This window comes from Argentina silus (genome assembly GCF_951799395.1).
Source record: "Argentina silus genome assembly, chromosome: 12".
NCBI lineage: Eukaryota > Metazoa > Chordata > Actinopteri > Argentiniformes > Argentinidae > Argentina > Argentina silus.
Genome location: NC_139666.1, coordinates 3,856,829 through 3,877,739, shown reverse-complemented (window position 1 = coordinate 3,877,739; position 20,911 = coordinate 3,856,829). Strand labels below are relative to the sequence as shown.

General features: G+C 47.3%; 1 protein-coding gene across 1 annotated transcript in view; it reads right to left on the bottom strand.

The window, feature by feature from the left end:
- Window positions 1-430: 430 nt before the first annotated feature.
- adarb1b (adenosine deaminase RNA specific B1b) overlaps window positions 431-20,911 on the bottom strand; it is a gene marked incomplete at its 5' end in the record, with an annotated part of 35,762 nt that continues 15,281 nt past the window's right edge. The window contains 9 exons of the mRNA XM_083681322.1: window positions 431-751; window positions 994-1,165; window positions 3,516-3,701; window positions 5,938-6,106; window positions 8,043-8,194; window positions 8,617-8,785; window positions 9,684-9,798; window positions 12,388-13,313; window positions 16,438-16,512. Of these exons, the coding sequence (XP_083537448.1) occupies window positions 575-751; window positions 994-1,165; window positions 3,516-3,701; window positions 5,938-6,106; window positions 8,043-8,194; window positions 8,617-8,785; window positions 9,684-9,798; window positions 12,388-13,313; window positions 16,438-16,512 (2,141 nt within the window). The 3' untranslated portion in view covers window positions 431-574. The remainder of the gene's footprint in view (window positions 752-993; window positions 1,166-3,515; window positions 3,702-5,937; window positions 6,107-8,042; window positions 8,195-8,616; window positions 8,786-9,683; window positions 9,799-12,387; window positions 13,314-16,437; window positions 16,513-20,911) is intronic.

Here is a 20,911-nt window from a genome sequence, read left to right as displayed (position 1 = left end):
AACTGTATCATTCACTCTGGGGACTGGCACCAATCCTGTATCAAGACGGTGTCTACTAAACATTCCTCTCTTTCCCATAATTCTATGACTTCATTATAAAATTCTAATTCTCTAAGCAATGAACCCCAATAAAACAGCCTGAAAGGCTTCCAGTTTAAAACAGCTAAAACGTTACGATACATAAATCAACATACAAACTAAAATCAATGAAAGCATGAGAATGTAAATGTGGTGATGTCGCATCCGTAGGGAATGAGAGCGAAGTGACTGGGACGGAGGGAGGAGGTGGAAACCACTCTCTGAAGTTCAAACACACACACACACACACACACACACACACACACACACAGACGGACGCAAAGTCTCAGCGGCTGGTAGTTTTAGGGGAGGGGGGTGGAGGCTCACACTCTCAGGCCTTGGTGGGGTGGGAGGTGGGGTGGCGGGGTCGGGGGGTGGAGGAGGTGAGCCCCCTCAGGCCTTGATGGGGTGGGAGGTGGGGGGTTTGGGGTGGAGGAGGTGGGAGGGGGGGGGGGTCGGGGGGTGGAGGTTGGCAGGGTGGAGGAGGTAAGCCCCCTCAGGAGTTGAGGGAGAACTGGTCCTGCTCTGTGGGCTTCTTCACCCAGGCGCCCAGCCCTGCCTTGTGGAAGGCCTTGATGAGTGTGGACTTGGCTGAGTGGTACTCCAACGCAGCCTCCTTGGCTTCGTGGTACGAGCTGGGCTTGGACACCTTGATCCTCAGCGTGGAGGAGAGCTGGGGGAAACGTGGGGAGAGACAATCAGAAATAATAAAAGACAAAACATGCATAAGACAAACAAAAGACTTTAAAAACGTTCACACAGCAGCCGTTTGTGGAGTGTAGGACGTTAACGGTCTGACCGCCGCGTGAGCAGTCCATGTGTGTGCTAATGTATCATGAAACTAAACAAAATGTGTCCATGTGGCCGTGTGTGTGTGCGTGCGTGCGCATGTGTAGACAGGTAGATGCCCCGTACCTTGGCGTGGAGGCGGACCCAGCGGCTGTAGAGGGCGTGCTTGCAGAGGCGTGAGGCGCGGCCCATGTCGTCTTTGCCCGTGGTAGCGTTGATGACCTCCAGCGCCTGGTCACCCACCGCCCAGTTCACGCTGAAGTTGGGGGCCTTACCCGGCTGCCTGGCCTCCGCGTTGCTGATGCCTTTAACCAGAGCAGACACAGAGTCAGGAGGGGCCTGAGGCATGTTCCTATTAACAAGCCTGCAAGTGTGGAACTGGTAGGGACCCAGGTCTTCAGGGTAACACAGGACTGCATTAGCCCACTGAGCTAAAACCTAGCAATCGTCTCTGGAAGCTAGCACGTCTCTGTGTCTCTCTCTCTCTCTCTCTCTTTCTGAGGGTGTTAAACTCCTCTGTTCCGTTCTGCAGCACAGTGTCACTGCTGGGGGGGTGGGGGGGGGGGGGGGATTATGATTTAAAGGGCTAAATGCTGGGCGGTCGGCTGCACGCAAAGCCCTTCACAGCAAAAACTCCTAAAGCGGAAAAGGTTAATAACCCTCCCATTATCTCTTTACCTGCAGTTTAGGGAGCAATGGGGCAGGAGGAGGACTGAGGGGAGGAGGATGAGGAGGAGGATGAGGAGGAAGAGGAGACAAAAGGGATATGGTACAGTAAGCTAGGAGAAAGTTGAGAGCACCAGTTGAGAGTAGTGGGGCATTGTGGGAGCTCTGGCGGGACACTGGGCTGGGCTGTTACTTGGTAAGCAGGTATGCAGTAAAGTAAAAAAAAAAAAAAAAAAAATTGAAGTCAATGCTAGACGCCGCTGGTCACCGTAGAGAAAATGACAAGTGTAAACACTAACATTAAAATTGTATTAATAATATTAACCATATTAATGACATTAACACTAGAAGCCCCGGGCCCTCATTACTAAAAAAAGAACCCAGAGTCTGGAGACCTCCATTTGTTGACATTAGTGCAAGAGTGTAATTATTGAATTAAATTAAAAAATTATAATAATACTGAACTGGTTGTGTTTAGTTAGGACTTAAGAATCATTAGAACATCACATTTTGTATTTGAAAGAGCTTAAATATTGAATATAACATATTGATGGACATAATGTGCTTAAATGTGAAGTGCCAATGCTTGACAACAAAAACAGAAACAGAACACAAATCTGAAGCAATAATGACATGTAATGAAATATAATTAGACATATTTGCAAGAAGAAGGTCTATAAACCAATCATTTGCTAAAGTAACAAAAAGTAGAAGCAAACACAAAATCATCCATTATCCACATCATTACACATTGACTGCCCACTTTTGTATTGTTATCATCAACATCACATACATACTGTAGTCTACAAACACACACAGGAGGAGATATCATAGGATGCTCATTGACAACAAGGCATCAATTAAATACAAAAAACGATGTTTTAAGTTCGGTATTTAGAGTTTTCAAAAGCTGAAAAAGACAGGACATCGGATTGAGCACCACGGACCTATGAATGCAATGACTGTTCTGAAGCTAGGAAGTGTTTGCTTACAATTACTGTTTACAAACAAAAACAGTAACACAAGCTCACTTCTTGGGTTCTGATCTGGTAAGACAACAAGTTATATTCTTCAATAATCAAAGGCCATCATACATTTAAAAGTAAAAAAATGTATGTACCAATCCCAGATTGCCCCTTTAAGATGTGCAATAAATAAACTACATATCGAAATATCAACGCATATCAGAACTAGGTGCAACACGTCAGGTGCAACTACAGACGACACGTCATTGGATAAACCGTTCAGATGTATCTAAACAGATATGACCTTTGTAGAAAGGTCATGTGGATTCCACAGATTAGAGCAAAAGGGATGCAGCTAACCAAATTCCACAGGAGGCGAGCAAATGCCACCTCTGATCAAACAGCAGCAGCGCTGAGCCGTGTTGATCTAAAGGAGTGTCCAGGGAGACGGGGCCAGGGCTTGTATGCCGTGTGTGTGTGTGTGTGTGTGGGGGGGGGGTTTCCGTAGTGTTTATTGAGTGAGCTAGTCCTCTACCACAGCAGAGGTTCAACACCATCCATCTCATCTGTACAGTAGTGTTGCCAACCGGGGCTTCCAAACCCCCTCCACTACAGTAGCACTTCCAAAGGTTTTTATTACTGTTTTTTTTTTTTTTTACACTGTTATATTTTTCTTTATTGGACAGAGTTAGTGAAGAATGACAGGAAAGTAAGGAGGAGAGGGTGTCAGCAGGGCGTGGGCCGGATTCTAACCGATCCCGACATGGGCATATGTGTGCACTGTAGACTGTGGTGCTAGACCACTAGACCACTGGACCACCTCAGGCCACCTACAGTTGCACTTCTAAACACCATGGTAACAAGAGGGTTAGCACTTCTAAACACCATGGTAACAAGAGGGTTAGCACTTCTAAACACCATGGTAACAAGAGGGTTAGCACTTCTAAACACCATGGTAACAAGAGGGTTAGCACTTCTAAACACCATGGTAACCATGGTAAAAAGGTGGTGAGGCACTGACCGCTGAGGAGGGGCTTGTTGAGGTTGAACTGCTGAGGCAGGTCCTCGATGTCAGCGATGCGCTGGTACATGGCCCGGGACAGGTGGTCCGCGTGGTAGAGACTGCCCAGGATGATGCTGGAGAAGTAGATGGGCTCAGTGAAGTAGCTCATCAGTGACCCCTGGATCCCCACCACGTTCCACCTGCACAGGAGGAACACACGTTTAATATTATAATCAAATGCATCATGTATTATTTCATTAAATCCATAATGCAGCATTGGGAGTACAAAGGACCAAAATCATTCATCGTGAGTCATCCCAAGCCTGCAGATATGCAAGCGCACGTGTGTGTACATGTACACACACACGCGCGCACACACACACACACACACACACACACACACACACACACACACACACACACACACACACACAGTTGGTAAATGGACATTCCGGACTCTCCAATTTCATTTCTTCCACGCTATGTTCTGTGTTGTTACATTAGGCCCGTCTTCCTCATTCATTTCCTCTGACATGCTCCGTGAAGCGATCCCGCCGGCTGGCCGGGAGAGAGAGGAGTGCCACAATGACACAGTGGCAGAGACGCGGGTTAAAAGACCATTACCACAGCGACAGAAACAAGATTCTGACAAACAGCTTTTGATAGCGCGTCCGCGGCGCCTGCTCCCGTCTCCCGCCTCCCGTCTCCCTCTGACCTCAGGCAGTGTGTTTGAGAGTGTGTGAAATGAAGACAACGACCGCAGTCGGAATCCAACACGGGGGTAAGAGACCGCGAGCCGCCCAGAAGCGCCCCCGTCATGATGTCACACGTACGCAGTGTGGCGAGGTGTATCATTACTGTTGTACACCCGCCCCTCCCCCAACAACGCTGGAGTCCCATTAGAGCCCTATCATCAAACAATGCAGCACATTGTTGTTTTATGCCATGCACACACAGAAACAGACACACACACACACACACACAGGTGAACACACACACACACACACACACACACACACACACACACACACACACACACACACACACACACACACACACACACACACACACACACACACACACACACACACACACACACACACACACACACACACACACACACACACACACCCCTGCCTGAATGTGCTAGCTAGGAGAGTGGAAAACTGAAGTGATTGGGACTTTTACAAATCAGCTGCTCTTAAAAAAAAAGAAAAAAAAAAAAGGTCCGGAAAGACGTTACTAATGAGGGCATTTAAATAGCCTGGGAACAGGAAGGGCATAAACCAGGCTTTCTCACGCCTCAGCGCTGCAGGGCCCGACACGTAATCAAAGGAGAATAGGTTAAAAAAAACACTGAAACCACAGGGAAAGGACATAGGGTGCTTGCTCAAACAGCGCTAGTGAATGCAGCTAAATAGCACCCCTGAAGCTAATAATAATTCATTCAGAGAGGTGGTAGGAGGCGGCCAGGCAGGGCACACTTCTGTTTAGTAGAGGGGAAAGAACATGGACAAAATTAATGAATAAATTAATAGAGGGGCCAAAAACCTTTTTTTTTTATGGTCAAGTAATTTGGGATATGTCTATTGTGTTTAAAATTGTATATTCACAATTAACATATTGAATATTCACTGATCAACATATTATCCTTATTTGCATGCTAAGCAATATTACCGCAAGGCTTATTGTACGTTCGGAAGGCGAGATTCAATGAAAATCACCATTTTCCTGTTTTTTAAACGTGTGTTTATTATTACGTATTACGTATATTTTCTTTTCCAGGTCAGTCTTGTTGATATAAACTCTCTAATGTGTTACAGAATGCTAAATGAACAGTCAGGACCATTAGTGCCTGGTGAACACCATTAGTGTGCCAGACAGCCCTGGCTGACAGCCGGTGACACTGGCGGGAGGGATGGGAGAAACGAGGGAGAGTTATGGAGCAGACATATCTCATATCAGGAGAGAGGAACGGCCTTGCCTTGAGCGTGGACAGCGGGAGATGCCTGGCGGTGTGGAGCGTCATTAATTCAGCTACCCCTGACACTGCCTTAATAAAATAATTAAACACTGACTGTGCCTGGCCCAGGTGGTAGATGTAGTCCAACTATTGCCATTCAAGAGACAACCAGAGTGTGGGCCAGGGTGGAGATATGCTGGGGTTCATTGTTGGTGCACGTTAAAGGGTGTGTGTGTGTGTGTGTGTGTGTGTGTCTTAACTTTGACAGTGTGTGTCCAAGTGTGACACCTTTTTATCTCTCTATTTATCCCCCCATGTGTGTGCTCACACACACACACACACACACACACACACACACACACACACACACAGACACACACAGACACAAACAGACCATCGCCCCTGAGCAAACAGTATGGCTCCCACTGCACCACCTCGTAGAAGCCTGGTCACAAGATAGGACCCTCTGTTACCTGGCGATCTTGTCACTGCAGGACATGGTGAGCAGCCTCTCCCCCTGCAGGACCCCGTCCCAAGTCTGGATGGTGTTGCTGGACCTCACAGGGATGGTCCCCTCCCCAGACTCTATCTTGGTCCGCAGCTGGCCCCGGGCCTTGCGGTTGGGGTGTCTGTCCCCTTGGTCTGTGGGGAGAAAACGGGAGACAGAGGGATGGATCATTCCTGGAGAGAAGCTTCTGTCAGACCTGGTTTTGTGTATGCTGTCGGTCTTAGATTTTTCAGATCTAGTTCAGTCGTCAACTACATTTGATAGAACATGAGGAAGAACAAGTGAAAAGCAGTGTGAATCTGGTTTAAAAGCAGTGTGAACCTGGTTTAAATGAGGCTAGCATGAAATGGTTTCGCTGTGGGTGGGACACACAGTAGCATCACAAGAGTTGAAAGGGTAAAAACAACAGTTCTCTTTCACTGCATTCTGAATGGGTTCTTGCAATTCACAAGCCAACAAGCCTAATCTATCCACATGCTTAATTGCATGAGGGATATTTCAATTCTGTTTCTGTGCACGACTGAAAACAATGTGACAGAATAATTTATGTGACATATAAAGAGTGGTTAATCAGAGAGCGCGGGTGAGAATGAGAGGGAGGGAGAGAGACAGACAAAGAACACAAATTAATAGGCTTGTTGAAATGTGTTTGTAATGCACATTTGGAGATCTGAGTGAAATTCTAATTAAATTAACCCAAGCATAAGAGGGAAACATACAAAGTTAATTGAATAAAATAAACAAGCTTCGATATTGAATTCTCAACCGGCGTTGGATTCAATTAAAAATGTCCCACCCAGCTAAGGAGGGGGACCAGGGACTCAAATGACACTGTTGAATGTGGCTGGCTGTCACAGGAGAGAAGGTCATGTGATGTCTCTAAAGAATATATACAGACATGCAATTAGCATTAGCCACCTCCATAAATGCTACAGTAGTCAATTAGCATTAGCCACCTCCATAAATGCTACAGTAGTCAATTAGCATTAGCCACCTCCATAAATGCTACAGTGGTCAATTAGCTAATCAGGTGACCCGTGTCCCGACACAATTAATGAAAATCATATGGGGTATAGGTGTTTATAATATTCAGTGTATGTGTGTGAAAAATCTATGATACTGACAATGTTACTCTTTACCCAGAGTGATGGCTCAGCTATTGTCAGGGGACTCTCCCTAAAACATGGACAGCAGCTTAGGTCAAAAGAGAGAAAGGGTAGAACACGCACATCTGAAAGCTTTCTGCAGGTGTTGGATACCCATTTACAGCATACGCAAACAACTGTTGGAAATGAAAAAACAGGATCGACGCACTGCATAGATTAGAATAGTTATTTTACTGGGACGTATATGAAATAGGAACCCTTTGAGAACTTTAGGAGTCTAATGTGTTGGAAAGGTGGCTCTTGCGGTAAATTTACCATGGCACAGTATGGAGCGTATACGTGTGTGTGTGTGTTACATCCCTTTGCCTAATTTGGTTTGCTGATGAGTAATGTTTTTCTCCTGAGGAGGGTGCTATGGAAGTTGCCTGAGGTGGCTGCCCAAGGTGCTTTCCCTTTCCCATTTCCTTAGTTCTGAGCCTGTGGAGAAAGCGAACAGCTCTCCACCACATCGTTGGGAGATGTTATGAATTTTGAACCAATATTCCTTTTCTTGATGCAACCTTAGTTAGACTTTCCAACCCTCTTTATTGTTTTTCATAGTTCTCCCCTGCCTGTCTTCTCCTTTCCCCTCACAGCAGTTCTGTAGTGGTGGAGGGTGTGAGGGTTACAGGCGGACTTTTCTGTTTTCTTTTTCCTTTCTCCTCACACATAGCGCAGATGGACGCTACAGCAGGTTAGCAGCTGCCTGGAAGACTCGGTACCCCTCTTCCCAGTGAGACAGGTTGTCTGATTCAAGAGACCCACAGGCTAGGGTTTTCCAACCAACCAACCTTTTCTGCCTGTGCTGTTGCCCCCCCCCCCCCCCGTTTGATATGGCATGTTATATGTTAGGCCGCTGAGCCGTGGCCGTAACAGTGTGTGTGTGTGTGTCTGTGTGTGTGTGTGTGTCTGTGTGGCCTCACACCTTCCATGGCGGCCTCGTGAGGTGAGAAGATCCTGGCGTCTCCGCAGGGCGAGGTGCTGATGTAGAGGTGGAACTGGACGTTGTCCTTTAGCCTGTAGCCTCTCTTATCACACCGTACGAATATGGACTTCTGCTGCTCCTCCTTGTTGTTGCTAAGAGACGGAGGAGTGGGGGGGGGGGGGCTGTAAATCATGGGATGCATCACAGAACACCAAAAACCCAACAGAACCCACTGATGTCTGGGTAAAAAATGATCACGCAACCATCTTGATTCGCCACGACAGCGAAGGCAACAAACACACAGACTCATTATAAGGTGAAACCACTACAGTGCCCATGTAGAGTTAACTTTTTATTGGCACTTTTTCAAGTGTTGAGAAACTCCATTCCTCGCGTCCTCCATTTGCTTCCTCCTCAAAAAGCATTGGAGGAGAACAACTAAGGGGAGGAACCTCAGGTCTTCTCCTCCAATGCGTTTTGAATAGGAAGCAAATGAAGGACAGAGGAGAGGACGCGAGGAAAGGAGTTTCTAACAGTTGAGAAAGAGCCAGAAGCTTCTCCGTTGACCTCTCACCTGAGGAAGTGCTCCAGCTGGGTGTAGAGGTACCTGATGAGTGAGCGGCGGGCGATGATCTCGGCGTGGCAGTCGTTAAGCGCCAGGCCGCGGTCGCTCATGTACTCGCCGTTGATGCACTTGGTGCCCGTGGAGACGCAGATGACTTGGGCTTCTTTGACATCCGTGCCTGGGGATGGGGGGAAGGGGAGGGGGAGGAGGACAGGTGGGGATGGGGGCAAGGGGTAGGGGATGGGGGGCGGGTGGAGCAGAACAGGGCAGATGATGGACCTCGTTCTAAAACAATAGATGGGCTTCAGCCCGACACAAGTTGAGCTTTGCCATCCCTGAGGAGATGCATTCCAAGGAACTGAGTAGCAATAATCAATGTGTTCGGGATATTCATCCATTCATGTTCTTCATTCTTTGGCCAAAGTTTTCACACACTTGATTGTCGAGGTATAATTCTGATAAAAGGTTTAAAAATCAAGGACAATCATTTGCTGAAGGTCTTAAGGATCGGAGTACATCCCTGAACTGAACTTTATGATCCAACACAGCAATTAAAGCATCTTAAATATAAGTTGAATAAATAAATATGTTATTATTATTAATAAAAGATAACCCTAACGACTGTATACCCCATCACACAGTTTTGTCAAACGTTTAAAAATAGGCGTCATGGAATCAGTCATGGGTAGTGGTACTGTAGCATATTAATAACAATAATAATCAGATCATTATCATCATAAAGCCTTGACCGTCATGTTTGAAAGGGCCATTACAAATGAAGTCATTATCATTGTTCATATTATCATGAGCTGTCAAGCATAGCTGTCAAGTGGAATTGAATGGAAGCTTTGGGTGCGGACAACAACATGAATGACAGCTGCTACCTATCCCGCCCGTCAGGTGGTGGGGAGGCTTCATTGACTCCCATCAACAACACAAAATGGCTAGACTGGAGTAGACAGCGTGGTGTGCTTTTATGGTCTGTATAAATCTGGCTGTGGGCTGTTCGCCATTGTCACAGCCCCGCGGGCAGAGGACGCAGCGTTTTTCCCATTAGCCGGAGTAGCAAAGCATACCTGTTGTCATGACGACCCCGGCCAGGACTTTCCGCCGCGCGTGGGGGGAGGTGAAGTTGTCTGTCAGCTCGCTGAACTTGTCCACCACCAGACGAGAGACCGCGTCGGCGAGGACCTGAGACCGCACACAGGTTTAGGTGATAACAGACGCAACATGACAACCACACACACTCACAGTCTGGCGGCCATGTTGGCCTACTAAGCACATCAGACAGAATCATGCACCCTACAGCGCTATGTACCTGTCAGAGTCTTCACACAACAAGAGAGACGAGAAGTTCAAAAGAACAAAATAAAACTGGGTTGAGACTCTAAGGTATATGTAGTTTATTTTTAGCATGCCTGATTCCGTTCTGGATATATATATTATTTATATATATATTTATTTCATTATATCATTCCCCCCTTAGAGACAAAAAAAAACAAACGCAGAAAATATGAAAAAAATTAATAAAAAAATGTGGATTGTGCTCAGAGTAAAATGCTTATCCAGCTGCAGCAACGAACCACATCACAGCAGGAACCTCAAATGAACTTCATACATCACTTTTCTTTGACAGCTCCCTTTTCTTTCGCTCTCTTTTATCCACTGCTAATATAGTGGAAAATGATTACAGCCAAAGAGCGGCGGCGGCTGAGTAGGCACAAATGAAAGAGATTAGTCCAATATTATTTCCCTAGTACTTCAGATTTGCACGCTTGTCGTGGGATAATTTGGCTTCTGAACGCCGGGGTTGGTTGCAGCAGAGAAATGTGTGAATGTTGTGCCATCCTCTGGGGAAAGCAAAACACCCGAGCTGACGAAACAGTAATGCACTTCACTACGGCTGTAAAAAAAACAACCAAAAAACCCACCAAGTATTACCATCACTCATGTTTCTCTGGTGTTCTCATTAGTCCAGGCCAGATGGAGCGCCCGTTTGAGGGTGGTCAAAGGTAAATCTAATCAATATTAACTGACTAACTGAGAATTAATAGGCCAATTAGTGGCAGCACTATGGTTGACACAAGCTGCCCCGTGTATGAAGCAGACTGATGACAAGTTTAGAGAGGCTAAAAATATTTAAAAAGTAGGAATGTTCTGAGAGGCGAAGACGTCTCGAGATGTTTCCCCCCCCAAGGCTTACCTTCCCAGGATGCACTCTGCATACACTGGCATGACTGACATCACTTTTGCAGTGCAGGATCCAAATGCAATCTCCTCCCACCCCCCTACCTTACTCAGACGAAACCAAGCTTTATTGAATGACATTAAAAGAGCAGGCTGTGACAGGTGGGACAGAGACTGAACCTCTTTGGAGCCTGTGGCTAGATGCAGCCACAGCCACAGCAACAGTAAACCCCCCACAGTGACGTGACTCATGCCCTCCCTTTCCCACCCAAAGTTTATATTACTGCCCGACATTGCCAATTCTCTAGCACTTCCGCTTTACTCTAAGTGTTTTGTAAGCACTGCTCTAAAAGAGAGTTTTTCTTAAATATATATATTGACTAATATATATATATATATATAAAAATAAATAGCAGCCTAATCCTAATATTTTAGACGCATTCTGTCACTATGTAAGGAACAAATCTGGTGAAATCTAAAGCACTTGCTTTTAATGCCCAGGTGAGTGAGAGCCTGGGCGGTCAAAAGTGGTTGTTTCAACCAAACTAAAAAGGGAGATGTTAATTATGATATAGAGCATGCATTAGCCCCCTCGCCATCTCTGCAAGAGATTGAGGGAGCCCAATTAGTAGATGTGTAAATAATAGATGTCTCGCACACAAGACAGATCTTCTTGATAGTTAAGCACCTCACTTTTCTCCAGCGTCTGTCTCAACTTCTATCATTCCATCTCTAATCATTCTTCAGTTTTCATCACTGCATCTTAATTTTCAATTAAGTTTCAAAACCATAAATGATTGACGGTACTGCTAAATGTTCCAGAAGGGACTATAATAACTTGAAATTTCACAATGACTTGAACATTTAAATATGAAAGAGTTGGGTATGTGATTGATACAGAACTTATTTGGATTAGTTCAAAGGCATTGTGATGAAAGTAATTCATCAAAAAAGGATATAACCGATTTCAACAAAAGGACATTATCTCCAGTTCTGATAATACTTTTGTGTCCTCAAAGCATTAAAACTAACTACAAGCTTATTTAAAGTTTTCCCAGATTCATTACATGACATAAGACCAATTCTGAAACTGGCGTTATGTGCAGATGGGATTTTTTTACCAAAACACATCCAGATATACATAAATATGTAATGCAATCCTATGAAGAAAATTGCAAAACATGTTAAATGTTAAAGTCCTAGTTTCTGGGGTTTTATGCCCTGTACCATATTACTGCACGCATTTCTATAAATAAAAGCAATGGCTCTACTAGGTTATTTTGCTGTTGGTGCAGATTCACTTTCTGGGTTATGTCTTATTCTATAAGAGTCTTGGTAGAGGGCAGAGGGGGGACATAATATATGCAGTGTTTCCCAATCTCTTCCTTAGGACCGCAGCCATTTACTATTGTTGTTCCATTAATTGCTGTTCAAAACAAGCACGCCTGATTCAAATAATCATGGGCTTATAGTTGAATCAGGTGTGCCAGTAGTGGAAGAGTACAAATATATATGAAACGGATGGGGCCCCTGAGCAACAGAATTGGAACCAATGTCTTAATGGACTTGAGGTTTAGATATTTGGATTTTTACCTGTGGAAGGTGGAGCTGGAGTCCCTCTCTGGGGATGGGCTGGCGGGAGGGCGTCTGGTCTAGCTGCATGTTGAAGAGAGCCGAGAGTGCGGCCTGGGCAGCCCGGGCCTTGGCCAGCTTCTTGTTGCGCCCTGACCCCTCAAACATCTGGGTGTCCACCGTCACCGACATGACAAAGTTCTTGGCGTGGCTCTCGCCACTCTCCGACACAAAGTCGTACTTGAGGCCCGGCCGCAGCTCGTTGAGGATCATGACGGGGTTCTTGCCGCTGGAGGGCGAGCTGAAAGAGGAGGGAGGGGGCAGAGGGGCCTGGACAAGGTTGGCACCTGGCGGCGCGGGCATGGGGTACTCTCCCAGCGAGTTCAGGGAGCCGCTGCCGTTGGAGCCCAGGTAAAAGGAGTCCTCTGGCGGAGCAGGCGTCTCAAACCCGTTGAAGAGCATGTCTGGGAAGTCAGCCTGGTCGGACGTGAAGTCCGTGTTGACGGTCAGCGTCCGGCCCATGGCCAGGTGCGCCTCGGAGGCGTTAGGGAACTGAACAAAGGAGCGCAGCGCCTTCTCGGCTGCATTCAGCTTGGCCTTCTTCTTGGTGGGGCCTGATCCCTCAAACAGCTGCCCGTTGACCTCCACTGTCATGACAAAAACTGGTGCGTGGACTGGACCTGTTTGAGACAGCAGCTTGTACTGCAGGCCCGGTTTGATCTCATTCAACTGCATGAGGGCGTTCTTAGGCAGGACGGGCCCTGGCGTTTTCTTGCGCTTCTTGGGCCGGAACTTTGAGTGCGTGTGGCCATTGTTGCCCTCCTCTAAGGGGCGCTTACGGCCGCCCCCACCACTGCCATTGGGGAGCTGCTCAGCCACTCCTGCCCCCTCTTTGGAAGAGACGTTGTCCAGGTTGCGGTTTTCCTTTACGTCGGTGCTGCTCGAACCTGCGGTGCCCAGAAAGAGTAACTTACAACGCCTTCGTTGCAGGATCTTGTAAATGTAAAATTTATAGATTCCTTTATCACTCTTTGGAACTGAACCAGTGATGTGTGTTCCTTCTATTGGTTAGATAAGTCTAACTGATCAAAAGGATCAAACTTGAATCAAAGACAAGCAATGATGCAATAACACATGCTCAATATTATTGCATGATTATAACAGATTGAACCATTATTATAACGCTGATCTAAAAAAATAGGACCTCAAAGACTTACTGGTTTACTTAGGTTACATCCATTGAAGTTGGCTATTAAATTGAAGCTTGAATGGATGTTATATGGAAATTATATGAACACAAGGGCTTCAAGGATTATATAATAATCTTTATAAATCCCTTGCTAACACTTCCCTTGCTAACAAAGGACAACTTTGATAAGCATTCAGTAAAGGACACTTAAAATAAGATCGGCATAACGAATACATTTGATTTTACACGTTTTTTTGTGGTCTAATATTGGACAATTTAAGCGGGGATCAGGGGTAAATATTTGAAAGAGTTGGGGCAGAGTTGGAAGGAGTACACATACTGTATGGGATTCATACTGACTGACAAACATACACAAATGTGTACACACACACACACACACACACACAATTTTGCTTCATGCTGATCTTCACTTTGGTGGCAGTTTTGATGACAGTTCAGTATCCTGTTCTTCAAGTATCGCTATTAACATCTGCTACCGGTAATGACAGCCATATAGTATAGAGGGCTGAGCTCGTGTTAAAGCTATCATAAAATTAGATTGCTGCTCCGGAATAATCTAAAGGAACACACATCACCAGGTCCTGTTGGCAAAGTGGATGGAATGTTGGCAAAATTTTCATTTATAACATCCTTCAGCAAAGGCTTGATAGGTTACTCCTTTCGGTACTCAGAGGAGAGAGAACCAGCAGTGCAGATGAGTGGGTTGGTCGGGGGGGTGGAGGGAAAGCAAGATGCAGGGAAGAGTGCGGGGAGGAGGAGTCTGAAAATCTCAGAGTTCGGAAAGAAAAACCGGCAGATCAGAACGAAAATAGTGCTAGCTTGAAAACAAAAGAGGGAAAGATAGAGAGGAAGACAACGCATTCTGAAAGCCTTTCAATCAGGTCTGACCTGCACGAGAGGGCCTTTACCGAACAAAACAAACACATAGAAAACAAAGCTTTTTAAAAGCCCTAGATGAACTACTTAAGAGGCTCTGGGTGTGTGACAGTGTCAGATATGAGCTCTTCATGGTGATCTGTGTGGGTTTCCATCGACTTCAGCAACAGAATATTTAGATTCTGGAATTCGCTGATATTCATCAGGCTTCTCTGCATCTTAAAATGGAGGGCACATCCCGGAGGACAAAACAAAAACAATTCCTGCTCTCACACGTTGCCCAGTTGTTCCAGTTTCAATGTATAAATGGTATATTTAAGCACATGCACAGTGGTGTCATCAAGTGTGCTTAAAGGCATACATGTATGTGTATACCAGTGGAGGCCGGTGGATAAGAAATCAGAGGACTCATTGTAACGCATGGAAAGGAATGAGGATTGGTATCGATTCCTGCCCGCAGCAGCCTCCCCTGGTGTACACTGGTAAAAGTGCATGTGAGTGGTGTTGGGACAGGGCCCTGACACATTGACAGCAGACTGGAGGACTCCTGGGGAAGCCATGCACAAGCCAAGCAATGGGGTGGCTTCAAACAGGGATGGGGGGGCATCTAGTAGATGGCTGGAATAATAAATACAAATGCAAAAAGACCAGATGCTCGTACACTAATTAAATGGTCAAAGACATTCTAGAGAGAAGAAGCGAGGACGATAGCTACGGACGAGGGTGGGGGGAATAATCACAGGAAATACAGTAGAGAGACTGTCGCTTTCATTATGATGAAGGGACTCATCTAAGAATTTATCGAACAAAGTGTAGGTGTGTATGGTGAACTCTCCTTTGTTAGAGCTGGGTACTGAGTGGGTAGTGCAACACGAGGAGGACTACAGGAAATAGTTGAATTACAATACAGCCACAGAAGACTTTTAAATATGCTTTGGAGGACATTCTACTGGATGTAGTGGGAATGCCAGGGAGCATGTGTAGTGTGTGACATTGTTGGGGACAATGCTTTTCAAACTGGGATTGAGTGGAGGAATTTGAGCAAGAAGTAATCGAATGTTAAACGCTCACACGCACACAGAGGGGAGAAACTAAATGAGCAGAACACAGACACACAAATCCAGAACATTTTCAGACATACAACACCCACCAGCCGGTCTGTAGGATTTATATTGCTGCGTGTGTGTGTGTGTGTGTGTGTGTTTCGGCTGACAATCTGATGGGTTGTGCCACTGTGCTACCCACTGATGTCTCACCTTTCAGTTCAGTTGACCCACTTAAATTTGAAAAGAGACTGCATCGCTCGTCATGAAGAGGCCAGGTCATTAACATCTGTATATCAAAGCTTACCATGGTGCTGCATCTTTCAAAGCTGTGACTAACTAGTCTCTGAAATGCGTCATGGGAGGATGACACACTAAATAATGCAGGGGGAGAAGGAGTCCTAGTTTCACTGTTGTGAATCAGTCGCTGAGATTTCGGAAACTCGTTCCGCTGTGTTTGACTGAACGCAGTAGCATATTGTGGTCATATCTGAGCAAAATCGGAGTACGATTTTGACGTCCAAGCAGTAATGAAGGACCTCTAAGTGTACGCTGGCGGCGGCAGGGCTGGGCTGGCAGCCATCTTTGAATGTGTGTTCAGAACGGTGGGGGAGAGGGGCTGAGGTTCATTTATAGGCTAGGCTTCACTCACATATCAAATTCCTCCAAAATGGTCTAATTCAATTTGAATGCGTCAGTGAGGATGAGTTTTTCAAAGGAAGTGGCAGAGAGCAATACGAGTTGAATCTGAGGGATTCGACTTCCAAGCTTTTGTAATGGGATGAATAAGGCTTCATATAAGTGTGTGTGTGCGTGCGTGAAGAGAAATGTATGTACATGAACATAGGAACAGCCAGACAGAGACAATTGGATAGATAAAAACACAGATGAAATGAAGTCAGAAAGACAGACAGACAGACAGAGACAGACAGACAGACTTACTCATGTTCTCCTCTTCATCCACATCCATGGTGAAGAGCTTCTGCTGGACCCGGGGCTGCCGTGCTCCGGCTCCACCTGAGAGCGAGAGAGGAGGGCGGAGTCAGTCAAACGCAGCCTGGACGTACCATCTCAACTGACCAAACGGTCGGCATCACACACCTACACACTCCCAGGGAAAACGACGTGGCTGTCCCAACCAGGTTAAGCCTACAGTAAGTGTATACATATTCAGAGGTGGAAACTAATCTTGGAGAGAGAGGGGGCTGTGCTGACAGGCCATAATAGCGGGAGCAGTCTATTGTGACTTTAATATGCGTCCGATTAGACCTCATTTCCAGCTGCCTGGCGGGAGATATACAGCTATTGACATGGACAGGCCTTTTAGACGCCCATGACACAGGCAGTCGTTTGTCCTCCGGAGGGAAACGCACTACGGTACGCACGCACAGACACACACGCACGCACAGACACACGCGCACGCACGCACAGACACAGACACAGACACACACAGGCTTCGTATGCACAGGCACACGCAAACACACCGTTGTGCAGAATAACTGAATTCATGCACTCGCCATCCGTGAGTGGATTCTCTACAGGCAAATTGGGTTTCTGACCTCCAGTCACAAAAGATGGACCTTTATTCCACGCGTGCTACAATCTCCCTGTCGCTCATCAAGGACACTGAACTACCACTTAATATGTGAAACTCTTCAGATGATCAGGATCTACAGCCAGAGTCCTCATTATTTCTTGCCCTCCATTTTTTCGCTCATCAAGTGCATTGCAAAAAAGATTCCCCCCCTCCCTCCCCACTGATCTACACTGTCTACTGAACAGTTCACATGCGGAAGATCCTCAGTCAACTAAGTAAAGCAGAAGGGTGAATGATACATATTTGAAGCACAGACAGGCTACGCTAAATACCACAGAGGAGAAACTGAAAAGACTAGAGGTCGGAAAAGGAGTTATGAAAACATGATGTAATATAGGAGGGAGGGAGGGAGGGAGGGAGGGAGGGAGAGAGGGACGGGTGGAGGGAGGGAGAGAGAGAGGAGAACGTATGATATAAAGCCGATTGTGCTGATTCCAGTTCTATGCACCATTCCTCACAGCCGACACTTTCTTAAGCTAAACTAAATGGCCTAATTAATCTCGGCTAATGGTGGATGACAGCAAATATGCTAGCACAATTATATTCCGCCCCATAATTGAAAACGGTCGGAGTGGGTGTATTTGTCTCAGCTGTCGTTTCTCTGCGACTTCTGTCCCCCCCATCCCCCACCACACTCCCGTTTCCACTCCTAGGCAAAAAAAAGAAAAAAAAAAAAAAAACTCACTTAATGCCTGTCCGGAGATTACAGCTCTCCAGATTTGCCATTTAGGCTCGCTCATGCGCCCTGTCGCTTTTGATTTGGGATGGTGGAGCCGCTTTCCCCGCTTCGCTCATGAATCGGTAAGCAGACGCACGATCGGACCCAATCTACGGGCGGCTGTGCACGCGGCATTCATAAGCGCCTGGCTGGAAGGGTGGCTCTGAGTCTGGGTGGAAGGGTGGCTCTGAGTCTGGTGGTGAGGGTGGCTCTGAGTCTGGGTGGAAGGGTGGCTCTGAGTCTGGGTGGAAGGGTGGCTCTGAGTCTGGGTGGAAGGGTGGCTCTGAGTCTGGGTGGAAGGGTGGCTCTGAGTCTGGTGGTGAGGGTGGCTCTGAGTCTGGGTGGAAGGGTGGCTCTGAGTCTGGGTGGAAGGGTGGCTCTGAGTCTGGGTGGAAGGGTGGCTCTGAGTCTGGTGGTGAGGGTGGCTCTGAGTCTGGGTGGAAGGGTGGCTCTGAGTCTGGGTGGAAGGGTGGCTCTGAGTCTGGCTGGAAGGGTGGCTCTGAGTCTGGGTGGAAGGGTGGCTCTGAGTCTGACGGTGAGGGGCGGCCTGGTCGCCAAAGACACAGTGTGGGCAGACACTAATGCGCCTACCATATAAATCACAAGATTCACAAGGTTCCTGGTTCGACTCCGGCCCTCGACATGTCATGTCCTCCTCTCTTTCACCCATCCTTCCTGTCCGTCTCTACTACCTCTATCCCAATAAAGCAGAAATGCAGTAAAACATTATACAAAAAAAAAAAAAAAAAAGACACAGCAGTGTCAGGCTAAAGCAGATGCAGGGGGGCGTAGTTGGAGTCAGGTGGGCAGAGGTGGGCAGAGAGCTGGCATTGGCATCGAGCTCTCATGTTGACTGACAGAAGTCACTCCCTCAAACACTACACACTGGGCTCCATCGTAACAGGACAACCTAACTGGTCTCGACGAGGTCCCTCAGCCTCAGCTGTCTCATAAGTGGCATGCATATGATGGGAGAGAGAACTATGTGAGCAAGGCTGGCATCTCTACCTGTGCCCAGCAGCCAGCTGGCCAGTTCTGCCCTGTGTGGAGCCAGTGTTAGCACAGCTGTGTGTGTGTTTGCCCTCTCCTGTTTACCCAAATCCGTCCGCAGAGTTTGACCAGCAGCAGTTGTTTTTTTTTGTAGCGACACAGGTCAGTGACTGCAAAGGTCCCTGAGACGAGAATCTATGTTTTTCCATGCAGGGTATTTTTCGACTTCAATATTTTGTAGTTAATCAATCAAGACAGATAAACTTACAATGTACCCCGTGCATGGTAGAAATGGCTCGATATACTGTCACAACAAGTAAAAGTAGGTAAGCCTTTGTGGGAGCCGGAACAACCCATAACCAAACGGAGCATTTTACGTTACATCTGAACGTTTGTCAAAGACAGCATGCTAATTGTTATAATCCATTATTATCACTATAGCTGAACTATATTATAGCTATATTATAATATAACTATATTATATTATAACTATACTATAGCTGAACTATAAGTAGATATTATGCATGAGCTGGAGCTCGACTGCTGCACTGGTACCGTAGATCCTCGCGTTGCTCCTCTCTGCTCAGGCTCAAACCATACCCTATCACCAAAGTTGTGAAAAGGGGTACTTTCTGAAGTAATTCACAGAGGATGAAGGGGGGGGAGGGGGGGTGGGGGGGGAGAGATGAGAAAGAAGATGAGAAAACTCAAATTCAATCTCGACGGCGTGAGGGACTGAGGGAAATAAGGTGTTTTGATTTGTCTTTCATCCCTCGTTTTTCTCTGTGGTGGAGCGATAGCGGAGCGCCTCCGTGGAGGGAGAGAGGGGGGGAGGGAGCAGCGGCCGCCGAAACGCAAGAGAGGGGGAGGGAGGAGGGGGAAGGGGGAAGGGAGGAGGGGAGGGAGGAGGGGGTGTATAAAGGAGAGGGGGAAGGGAGGAGGGGAGGGAGGAGGGAAGGGAGGAGGGGGTGTATAAAAGGAGAGGGGGAAGGGAGGAGGGGGTGTATAAAGGAGAGGGGGAGGGAGTAGGGGGTGTATAAAGGAGAGGGGGAGGGAGGGAGTAGGGGGTGTATAAAGGAGAGGGGGGAGGGAGTAGGGGGTGTATAAAGGAGAGGGGGAGGGAGGGAGTAGGGGGTGTATAAAGGAGAGGGGGAAGGGAGTAGGGGGTGTATAAAGGAGAGGGGGAAGGGAGGAGGGGGTGTATAAAGGAGAGGGGGAGGGAGTAGGGGGTGTATAAAGGAGAGGGGGAGGGAGGGAGTAGGGGGTGTATAAAGGAGAGGGGGGAGGGAGTAGGGGGTGTATAAAGGAGAGGGGGAGGGAGGGAGTAGGGGGTGTATAAAGGAGAGGGGGAAGGGAGTAGGGGGTGTATAAAGGAGAGGGGGAGGGAGGGAGTAGGGGATGTATAAAGGAGAGGGGGAGGGAGGGAGTAGGGGGTGTATAAAGGAGAGGGGGAGGAAGGGAGTAGGGGGTGTATAAAGGAGAGGGGGAGGAAGGGAGTAGGGGGTGTATAAAGGAGAGGGGGAGGGAGTAGGGGGTGTATAAAGGAGAGGGGGAGGGAGGGAGTAGGGGGTGTATAAAGGAGAGGGGGAAGGGAGTAGGGGGTGTATAAAGGAGAGGGGGAAGGAGGGAGGGGTGTATAAAGGAGAGGGGGAGGGAGGGAGTAGGGGGTGTATAAAGGAGAGGGGGAAGGAGGGAGTAGGGGGTGTATAAAGGAGAGGGGGAGGGAGGGAGTAGGGGGTGTATAAAGGAGAGGGGGAGGGAGTAGGGGGTGTATAAAGGAGAGGGGGAGGGAGGGAGTAGGAGGTGTATAAAGGAGAGGGGGAGGGAGGGAGGGAGGGGTGTATAAAGGAGAGGGGGAGGGAGGGAGGGGGAAGGGAGTAGGGGGTGTATAAAGGAGAGGGGGAGGGAGGGAGGGGAATAAAGATAGACAATGCAATCCTATTCCAGGTAAAAGAGAATCATTATCTCCTAAAACAGCTAGCACTGGACAAGCCTGCCCTTGAAAGACACAGGGGGAGGGGCCAGTGGGCGGATTGCTGGTGGGGGTTGAATGATGGGGAGGACTTTCTATACAGTAGGACTGACAGGTGGGACGTATGGCATACGTGGTT